The sequence below is a fragment of the Babylonia areolata genome, chromosome 23 (assembly GCF_041734735.1).
Source record: "Babylonia areolata isolate BAREFJ2019XMU chromosome 23, ASM4173473v1, whole genome shotgun sequence".
Lineage (NCBI taxonomy): Eukaryota > Metazoa > Mollusca > Gastropoda > Neogastropoda > Buccinidae > Babylonia > Babylonia areolata.
In genome coordinates, this window is record NC_134898.1 from 25,167,989 (window position 1) to 25,179,389 (window position 11,401).

Consider the following 11,401-nt stretch of genomic DNA (forward strand, 5'->3'; position numbering starts at 1 on the left):
CAGTTGCCTCCAGTGCTGTTCTGACGGTCATCGTCGGACATGTGTCACTATCATACATAATGCCACAGTGGTCCCAAGGTTGTCATAGCCGAGGGGTGGCAATGGGGACAAGCTCCCATTGTCTATAAAATGCCCCTCAAGGCGCACGTCTCCAACAGCCTCTGACAACTAAGTCCAGCTCCTAGCCTGCTCGTGTGGCTTAGATATAAGCCCGGTGGAACTGCTACTACTGATAGGAGAAGGGGCGAAGGCGGATCACCTGGCGCCTGAAAACCAGTGCTTTGGGTAGATGGGGCTCATCAGTCTGGGAAGACAGCTCATCTAAGAGAAGGAAAACTCTGATTTCAAACCTCCGCTGCCTTGCGGCCATACCCACTCATAGGAAAGGCTTCGGGAGTCAACCCTGAGGAAAAATCCGGGCAGATGGGGTCCGTTAGCCTCAGCAGGCAGTTCTTCCAAGAGAAAACCCAGCCAACTGTAAACCATTACCAGAACAGGAGATCACCGAAGACGGCGCCACAGTGGCCTCTCTAAGGGGCGTGATCTAGTCAAAACCGGCTGTGCACGCACTCTACGACACATGGCTACACAGACAATGCCACAGTTATGGAAGGTACAACAAAACATGACTACTGAGTCATGAAACTTACAAATGGAGAAAGTCTATCAAAAACAACAAACGGGCATTGTATAATGAGACTAACTTTGATAAGACATGTCAACATTGCAAACCACATGTTTGTCTACAGGGACTGTGACTGATGGAAGTCATTTCCACTGATCACAGTCCTGATGGGCGCAACAGCTGAATGGTTAAAGCATTGGGCTTTCAATCTGAGGGTCCCAGGTTCGAATCTCGGTAACAGTGCCTGGTGGGTAAACGGATAGAGATTTTTCCAATCTCCCAAGTCAACATATGTGCAGACCTGCTTGTGCCTGAACCCCCTCCGTGTGTATACACAGTATACACAGGCAGAAGATCAAATACACATGTTAAAGATCCTGTAATCCATGTCAGCATTTGGTGGGTTATGGAAACAAGAACTACCCAGCACACACTTCCCTGAAAACGGAGTATGGCAGGGTAAAAACGGTCATACACATAAAAGCCCGTACATACAAATGAACATGGGAGTTGCAGCCCATGAGCAAAGAAGATCACAGTCCCTGTAGATGAACACGCGGTTTGCATTGTTTACACGTCTTTTGTCTTGCCTTTGCCTCCACTGTCATAGTGGCGGTAAAGGTGAGACTGAAAAGAAATTATGGATGCTATTCACCAGAGAAAGCAAAGATGGACAGAGATGTGAGTTCAAGTTACAGACTTTCAGAGAATGGGTCAAAGGTGTTCAGGAGAAAAAGAAAGGTTTAGACAGAAGGGAATGTGTGAAAAAACAACAACAAAAGAAACCCAACAGAAAACCCCACAGCAGTGGTAGTAGTTATGATATTAACTCTCTCCATACGAACAGCGAAAGAGACGACATTAACAGCGTTTCACCCCAATTACCATCATCAAAATATTGCAATCGGAAGGCTCTTATACTGAAGAGGTAAATGTTGGCAAAGAAAACCACAATTCTGACGATGGAAGCTAAAGGTTGGGTCATTCAGACACCCACTGGACATCCGAGGGGTCTGTGTAGAGGAGAAGAGAGGACTGGCCGTACTGAGTGAGTTAAAACAACAGCAGCAATAATAGTAATGGATATCAAAGTACATACAGGTGACTTTTTATAGACTGATGAAATTGAATTTTATATATAATCTATAGACTTTCTCCATTTGCAACAATTATGACCTTCAACTATAACCATGAGAGAGCCTTCTTCTTTCTAATTTCAAGGATTACCCAGCATATCTCAAAACTCATGACCTTTTTAGAAAAAAGAAAACCACAAGCAGGGAGCAGGCTTTTTCCTTCCTTGCATGTGTCAGAGTCCTGGCCAAATTCATTGTGTGCAGCCTCAGTAGAAGACAGAATCTCTACACAAGCTGAGAGAATGTCAGTTTGAATGAAAACACACACACTTGACAACATGGAAATAATGTTCAGTTTGATTCATTTGAAATGACGGGCGCAATAGCCGAGTGGTTAAAGCGTTGGACTGTCAATCTGAAAGTCCTGGGTTCGAATCACAGTGACGGCACCTGGTGGGTAAAGGGTGGAGATTTTTACGATCTCCCAGGTCAACATATTTGCAGACCTGCTAGTGCCTGAACCCCCTTCGTATGTATATGCAAGCAGAAGATCAAATACGCACGTAAAAGATCCTGTAATCCATGTCAGTGTTCGGTGGGTTATGGAAACAAGAACATACCCAGCATGCACACCCCCGAAAACGGAGTATGGCTGCCTACATGGCGGGGTAAAAACAGTCATACACGTAAAAGCCCACTTGTGTGCATACGAGTGAACGTGGGAGTTGCAGCCCATGAACGCAGAAGAAGAAGATTCATTTGAAATGAATCAGGATCATGAAGTATCAATAAAAGAAAGAAAGAAAGAAATACGTTCTTTTGAATGTTTGTATTTATAGTTACAAAGCTCTACTGGTTATTCAGGTACACTTTTTTTTTTTTTTTTTTTTTTTTTGCTGCCCCATCATCTGCACCGTTTCAGTGGCATTATTCGCACACCACTCATTCCGAGTCCCCCATACTCAGCCACACCCAGGTTAGTCTGTTGCAGTCGCAGGGAACCTTCAATGTTAGGTCGCCAGGAGGCCACACACCAGAGGAGACCCTGCACTGCTGCTGAGTCACTTCGGTGGTGCTCGGTAGCACCTGTTCTGACTTAATGTACTTAGGACACCACCTGCTAAGCCCCCTACTTATGACAATAGTGGCTTAGTTGCTGAGCCAGACTGAGTGAGCATCTCCCCTAGAGTCAGGAACACAAATTATTTGATATGAAATAAAATGAGCACTTTCAATCAGCGCCTCACCTCAGTGCCCACAAAGTTCCTGAGGAAGACAGTATAGTCCACGTAGTTGTCTGGCCCAATGGACAGCCCAGCCTTGACCTTGCGCCACTGGTCAGAGGTCAGCCGGAAGCAGTAAAGGTCAAGGACTCTCCGCAGTTCCTCCACTCTGATCCTGCCCATCTGGTCCTTGTCGATGGCAGCCAGCATCTGAGGACAAGACAGGACAGGTCTATTTCAGGAAACCCTGTGGAGGTACATGAACATATTACTAACACAAAATCAGAAACACATTTGGTGATGCGCTCACAATTAACTACAATGTCCACACCAGCTGGTCAAATGAGAAATAAATCTGAAGGAAAAAGAACATTCATACATCAATAATAGCTGTGTGTGACCGCTTTTACACCCACAATTTGGGCAGCGATGCTCCATTTTTCAAAGTGCAAAAAATTAGTTATTTCTGTTATTTTGTATATTTCTCCTGAAAACGGAGTATGGCTGCATACATGGAGGGGTACAAACGGTCATGCACGTAAAAGCCCACTCGTGTACATACAACTGAACATGGGAGTTGCAGCCCATGAACAGAAGAAGAAGAAGAAGAAGAAGAAGTTATTATGTATTGCAGCAAAGTCTTGAAACATAGTTCCATTTTTTTCTTCTTCTTCTACTTCTACTGTTCTCACCCTGGTGACATCGTCAATGTTTTTCTCCAGTTTCTGCTTCAGCTTGCTCTCTGCCTCCTCTCCTGAGAGGTTGGCGTACTCCTCGATGCGCACTTCTGTCGGCCGGTGGCCGTAGCTCGACTTGCGCCCATCTTCAAATGCTGCCAGGAACTGCCTGTAGTTGAGCCGAGACTTGTCCGTGTGCAAGCCGATCCTGGAGAAAAGGAGAGGTAATGTATTTGGTTTAAATAGTATTTTTTCTCAAAACATATGACAAAACATGCTGTTTACATTATCCAATTTTTTTCTGCCCCCCCCCCTTTTTTTTGCCACCAGGTGGGTGAGGGCAGTATGTAAAAAAAAAAGCTGCATAGGCTTGTTTTGTCTGGAAATCATCTGCGGTACCCTGACGACCCTCCACTGGATTATGGGATAGGTGAAGGTGAAGAAGGCTTGTTTAACACTTGTTAATAAGGGATTTTGTTGTGTCTTGTTACAGATGAACAGGACAACAAAATCTAACACAAACTCCTGTCCTGTTATCAGTACGGCTTCAGTATGTCAGGAATGTCTTCATAGCTGGAACTAGGAGAAAGAAAGAAAAACCCCAAAAAGATGAAAACTGACATGCATCTGTGAGAAGACCAAAAATACTGTTGTCGGGTAAAAATTGGTGGCAGACAGTATTTTGTGTGTTTGGTGACTGCATGACATTGCAGTCAAGATGTAGGAATTATTTGGTGGTGTACAGAAGTGTGGTGTGGTGTGGTGTGGTGTAGTGTGCTGTGTTGTGATGTGTGTGTGCATGTGTGCATGTGTGTGTGTGTGTGTGTGTGCAAGTGCGCGTGCGCATGCATGAGTGTGTGTGCGTTGCGCACGTGCATGCGTGCGTGCGTGCGTGCGTGCGTGTGTGTGTGCAAACCTGCTGGGTTTTGATGACAAATACAATCTGATCCTGATTCACACATTGCCGTATACTGTTGACGTATCAGACTAAAAAGCCCCACACTATGTCTGATTCTGATTCACACATCGCCGTATATTGTTGACGTATCAGACTAAAAAGCCCCACACTATGTCTGATTCTGATTCACACATCGCTGTATATTGTTGACTTATCAGACTAAAGCCCCACACCCCGTGACTCACATGTCTAGCATGAGGAAGAATTCGTCGTCAGTGATGTAGAAGTTCTGCTCCACAAGCACTTTCTGGATGTCGTCCACCGACAGGGATCCTCTGTTCTGGGTGTCGTACTTACAGAAGGCCTTGTACATGTGGTCGTAGCTGTCTCGGATCTTGTCCCTGAAGCAAGAAGACCACAGCAATGTCAGCAACTGTCATTATCTCTTTTATCCCCAAGTTTCTGCAAGAAAAACACTCCCCAACACTAAATATTTTAGAAATGATGCTCTAAGTCACAGGCTTCATTTCAATGTTAAAACAACACAATTGACTTGTTCTCTTCAAACTCAGTCAGGGGGCAAAGCTTAGTCATTGTTTTATTGGCAAGGACGGGCGCAATAGCCGAGTGGTTAAAGCGTTGGACTGTCAATCTGAGGGTCCCGGGTTCGAATCATGGTGACGGCGCCTGGTGGGTAAAGGGTGGAGATTTTTACGATCTCCCAGGTCAACATATGTGCAGACCTGCTTGTGCCTGAACCCCCTTCATGTGTATATGCAAGCAGAAGATCAAATACGCACGTTAAAGATCCTGTAATCCATGTCAGCGTTTGGTGGGTTATGGAAACAAGAACATACCCAGCATGCACACCCCTGAAAACGGAGTATGGCTGCCTACATGGCGGGGTAAAAATGGTCATACATGTAAAAGCCCACTCGTGTGCATACCAGTGAACACAGAAAAAGAAGAAGAAGAAGTTTTATTGGCAGGAAACTGGCTGTCAGGCTTTGTTACAATGTGAAATATGGTCTCATCAACATGACCCCTCCATGTCAACTAAAGTTGTCTATGGCAATGAATGAGCTGATTAATGTACAACTGGAAAAAAAACAACTTTCAACATTACTACATTTGTTTTACAAATTACAGACTGTCAACCAAACCAAACGATAAATTATCACATTCTGGCGCATAATGTATTTATTTCAACATTATTGTATTCACTCATTTCTTACTTATCTATCTTTTTTTTTTATATATCTATTTTCATTCAGAATGTCCTCATACATTTTCTCATCATTAGCCTTCTGAATATTTTTCATTTTACTATATTTCATTGCATTTACTTTTTTTTTTTTTTTACCTCCATTCTAATGTTTTACAAAAACCTATGATAAGCTCTCAAGGCTTCATCATCATGATGGTTTTATGTGAAGCTCAAACATCTGCTACCCTTCTAATTTTTTTATATTTTATTTTATACTTTTACAGCAGATGTGGTGTAGCTTTGACGCCTTCTTGAAACTGAAGCTGAAACCGAAACTGAAACAGAAAGGGAGTAAGGAAAAACACCACCCACACAACAAAAACCTCATGCCTCCTACTCACTTGAGCTGTCGGATGACCTCAGTGGCAGACATGTGGGAGGTGAGGTTGGCCTGGTTCTGGGTGATCTCCTCATGCCGCTGCTGCTGCAGGTCGCTGTGAAGGCCGATGTGGAAGCGGCTGCCGTCGATGATCCTCTGGCTGGTGCCCGCGTAGTCGCCGGGCGCGTGTTCTGGTCCGCCCAGGTGCTCCAGGAAATCACTGTGGGAGATGAACCCTTTGCCCTCTTCGTCGTACCTGCGTCAGATGAGAAAGGAATCATGTTTGATTGCAGACATCTAAACCTGGAGGAAGGGATTGTGTTTGATTGTATAGACATCTAAGCCTGGAGAAAGGAATTATTTTTATTTTATTTTATTTTATTTTATTTTAATTTTTTGCTGCCCCATCATCTGCAACGTTTCAGTGGCATTACTCCCACACCGCTCATTTAGATTCCCCCATACACGGCCACACCCGGTTCATCCATCGCAGTTCCAGCATCAGCAGTCTACAGGGAACCATCGATGTTAGGTCGTCAGGAGGCCACACACCAGAGGAGACCCTGCACTGCTGCTGAGTCACTTCGGTGGTGTTCAGTGGTGCCTGTTCTGTTTTAATGTACTTAGGACACCACCTACTAAGCCCCCTACTAACAACAATAATGGCTTAGTCGTGGAGCCAGGCTGAGTGAGCGTTCCTCCCAGAGTGGAGACTGCCACCACGTCCCTCAAACAGCCCCCCATGAATCTGCCGACACTGATGACACTGACAGGACTCACCCCAAGCACGGAAGTGGAGGGATATCGAAACTGAGGTCACCATGAGAGCAGGGCATGAAAGGCCACAGACTTTGAGACTATTTTGTTTATACTGATGACGATGAAGGAGGAGGAGGATGACAATGATGATGACGATGTTGCTATGGAGGTCCACTTTGGTTTGGGACTGCGTGACAAGGCTGTACTCTACGCTTCCTGTCATAATGATATCCCGGTGTTAACCAGGCCCGAGAGATACAGACACTTGCAGTGTTGGTCAGGTAATTAGAGCAACACACCCAAAGACGCATCCTTGAAGTGGATGACACTCGACTGTGTGGTCTCAGTTGGAGAAAGGAATTACCGTAAAGTTCGGTCTATAAGCCACGACCTTTTACCCCTGCTTCAACCTCTGCGGCTTATACAATGATGCGGCGTATTTGAGGATTTTAATGATCCCAGGAGTGTCACGTTCTCGTCTATTCTTAGCTGCCCTTCAACTCACCAAAATCATGATTTCTGTCCATGAATTTTTGGATGAGCTTCACGATAGTGTGCGAACTGTTCATGTTTTATAAATCAAATCTCCACACATTATAGCCTTCAGATCAGCATTCAGTTCTACTCTGCTCAAGTGTACACCCTCATTATGCCGAAAATGCAACATAGTGCCTATGATGCAGCCTTCATATTGAAGATGATCGACCTAACAGACGACAGTGCAAGTGGCGAACCAGCAGTGACCTCCACTTTGCATTCATGTTCATGAAGTGAAAGTGAGGCTGAAGTCAGTGACAAGATGGCGGAGGAAGCTGTGCTGGTTCTCTTCAACTCGGACACTGAAGACGAAGATTTCAATGGATTCAGTGAGCAGGATGACATTGAATAAATGTAACTATCCCTAAATTATGGATCTTATTTTCGTTGTGTGCATTTTTGTTTGTTTGTTTTGTTTTTTGTGGCACTAGCAGTATTTTCGCTTGCTTTTCTTTGTGTTGTTCCCGCTTGTGTTTATTATACCTACAGTATTGACAGCTTTTCTGTAGTATCAGTATGTGTTCCGGTACCAGAAATAAGTGCGGCTTATAAGCCAGTGCGGCTTATGTATGTATGAAGTCAAATTTTTTCCTAAATTTAGTGGGTGCGGCTTATATACCAGTGCGCTCAATAGACCAAAGTTTACAGTATGTTTGACAGTAGACATCTAAACATGATGAAAGGAATTACGTTTGACAGTAGACATCTAAACATGACGAAAGGAATTACGTTTGACAGTAGACATCTAAACATGACGAAAGGAATTACGTTTGACAGTAGACATCTAAACATGATGAAAGGAATTATGTTTGACAGTAGACATCTAAACATGATGAAAGGAATTATGTTTGACAGTAGACATCTAAATATGATGAAAGGAATTATGTTTGACAGTAGACATCTAAATATGATGAAAGGAATTATGTTTGACAGTAGACATCTAAACATGATGAAAGGAATTACGTTTGACAGTAGACATCTAAACATGACGAAAGGAATTACGTTTGACAGTAGACATCTAAACATGACGAAAGGAATTACATTTGACAGTAGACATCTAAACATGATGAAAGGAATTATGTTTGACAGTAGACATCTAAACATGACGAAAGGAATTATGTTTGACAGTAGACATCTAAATATGATGAAAGGAATTATGTTTGACAGTAGACATCTAAACATGATGAAAGGAATTATGTTTGACAGTAGACATCTAAACATGATGAAAGGAATTATGTTTGACAGTAGACATCTAAACATGATGAAAGGAATTATGTTTGACAGTAGACATCTAAACATGATGAAAGGAATTATGTTTGACAGTAGACATTTACACCTTGAGAAAGGAATTGTGCTTGATTGTGTAGACATCTACACCTTGAGAAAGGAATTGTGCTTGATTGTGTAGACATCTACACCTTGAGAAAGGAATTGTGCTTGACTGTGTAGACATCTAAACCTGGAGAAAAGAACAGTGTTTGACTGTAGACATCTAAAGCTGGAGGAAGGAATAGTGTTTGACTGTCGACATCTAAACATGGGCGCAATAGCCGAGTGGCTACAGCAAACTGACACCTCCCACCACCTTCCACACATACACACACCCACACCAAACGTAAAACATGTTTCTGCATTTATGTCAGTCAGCACACAGGCGGGCAGAGCTGCCTTGGCAGACCTGGTTAGGTGTTGGATTCTGATTCAGTGTTCACCAGTGTTCAGGGTTCGAGGCCCCGTTTTGGCATGGTGTTGTTGCGTCCTTGGGAAAGGCACTTAACTAACATTTTCCTCACTCCACTCACGTGCAAATGGATATCTGACTTCCACTGGAGGAGAGGACTGGGCCCCACCTTCTTTGTATTTGTATTTGTATTTCTTTTTATCACAACAGGTTTCTCTGTGTGAAATTCGGGCTGCTACTCCCCAGGGAGAGCGCGTCACTACACTACAGTGCCACCCATTTTTTTATATTTTTTCCTGCGTGCAGTTTTATTTCTTTGTCCAATCGAAGTGGATTTTTCTACAGAATTTTGCCAGGAACAACTTTTTTGTTGCCGTGGGTTCTTTTACGTGCGCTAAGTGCATGCTGCATACGGGACCTCGGTTTATCGTCTCATCCCAATGACTTATACTGAACCCTGGACACAGTGGATATGAATTCACTGCCCTGATGCCATAAAAGGCAAGAGAACCTCCAACCTTTAACTTGATATAAAGGCAGCGCAAACATCTGTAAACGTTTACAGCAGAACGCGGTCTGCATTCACACCCTACAGCTGATACAGCCACACTTACATTGCCCAAAGCTTCTTGAACTCCACGTCTGTCATGGGCATGACGAACTTGTAGAGAAGATCCCGCAGCTCTCGCTTGGAGATGATTCCGTTGCCCTTGCCATCGATCTTCCGGAATGCCTGGCGAGTGATACAGAAGGAGCTGTCAGATTTCCTGTCACAGGTGGGCACTGACTGGAGCATGCGATGAGTGTGTGCGTGTAGGTATGACTGTATGAATGTATAGGTATGCAAAAAAAAAAAAAAAAAAAAAAAAAAAAGAAAAGTAAAAAGAATTCAGATCTACTGATTCATATACATTCATGGCATGCATACTTTCATTCATTCACATCTACACACACACACACACACACACACACAACACACACACACACACACACCTTTGCAAGATCACTCCACTGTCTATAGGCTTTGTCTTTCAAAGTCTGGTGTGCCTCCTCTGCAGTCAACGGTTTGGGTGGGAAGGTATCGTTGAACCTGAAACATGACCAAACATATGTCACTTCTTATGAAAGTATGATAAAATACGCTGAAAATGATGAACACATCAGTTGACTGGTAAGAGTGTAGGGCTTTCAATTCTAGGGTCCTGTATTCGATCCTGGTATTGTTGTACCTGTGGACAGACACCATCCACACAGTGTGTATATGTGGAAAGAAAATTCACATAGTGTGTATATGTGGACAGACAACATTTACACAGTGTGTACCTGTGGAGAGACAACATTTACACAGTGTGTACCTGTGGACAGACAACATTTACACAGTGTGTACCTGTGGACAGACAACATTTACACAGTGTGTACCTGTGGACAGACAACATTTACATAGTGTGTATATGTGGACAGACAACATTCACACAGTGTGTACCTGTGGACAGACACCATTCACACAGTGTGTATATGTAGAAAGAAAATTCACATAGTGTGTATATGTGGACAGACAACATTCACACAGTGTGTACCTGCGGAAAGAAAATTCACATAGTGTGTATATGTGGACAGACAACATTCATTCATTCACACAGTGTGTACCTGTGGACAGACAACATTCACACAGTGTGTACCTGCAGAAAGAAAATTCATATAGTGTGTATATGTGGACAGACAACATTCACACATTCACAATGTGTACCTGTGGAGAGAACATTCACACAGTGTGTACCTGTGATCAAACAACATTCACACAGAGTGTGCCTGTAGACAGACAACATTTACATAGTGTGTACCTGTGGACAGACAACATTCACACAGTGTGTACCTGTGGACAGACAACATTCACACAGTGTGTACCTGTGGAGAGACAACATTCACACAGTGTGTACCTGTGGACAGACAACATTCACACAGTGTGTACCTGTGGACAGACAACATTCACACAGTGTGTACCTGTGGAGAGACAACATTCACACAGTGTGTACCTGTGGTCAGACAACATTCACATAGTGTGTACCTGTGGTCAGACAACATTCACACAGTGTGTACCTGTGGTCAGACAACATTCACACAGTGTGTACCTGTGACAGAAAATTCGTACAGTGTGTACCTGTGTAACATTCACACAGTGTGTACCTGTGTAATATTCACACAGTGTGTACCTGTGGACAGACAACATACACACGGTGTGTACCTGTGTAATATTCACACAGTGTGTACCTGTGGACAGACAACATACACACGGTGTGTACCTGTGTAATATTCACACAGTGTGTACCTGTGGACAGACA

At 43.5% G+C, this 11,401-nt stretch overlaps 1 protein-coding gene across 1 annotated transcript in view; it reads right to left on the reverse strand.

The window, feature by feature from the left end:
* Positions 1–11,401, reverse strand: part of LOC143297819 (EF-hand calcium-binding domain-containing protein 6-like) — a 60,026-nt gene that overhangs the window by 10,669 nt on the left and 37,956 nt on the right. Inside the window, exons 20-25 of the mRNA XM_076610327.1 lie at positions 10,056–10,152; positions 9,677–9,795; positions 6,108–6,341; positions 4,745–4,900; positions 3,617–3,809; positions 2,949–3,134 (exon numbers count right to left, since the gene is read on the reverse strand). Of these exons, the coding sequence (XP_076466442.1) occupies positions 2,949–3,134; positions 3,617–3,809; positions 4,745–4,900; positions 6,108–6,341; positions 9,677–9,795; positions 10,056–10,152 (985 nt within the window). The remainder of the gene's footprint in view (positions 1–2,948; positions 3,135–3,616; positions 3,810–4,744; positions 4,901–6,107; positions 6,342–9,676; positions 9,796–10,055; positions 10,153–11,401) is intronic.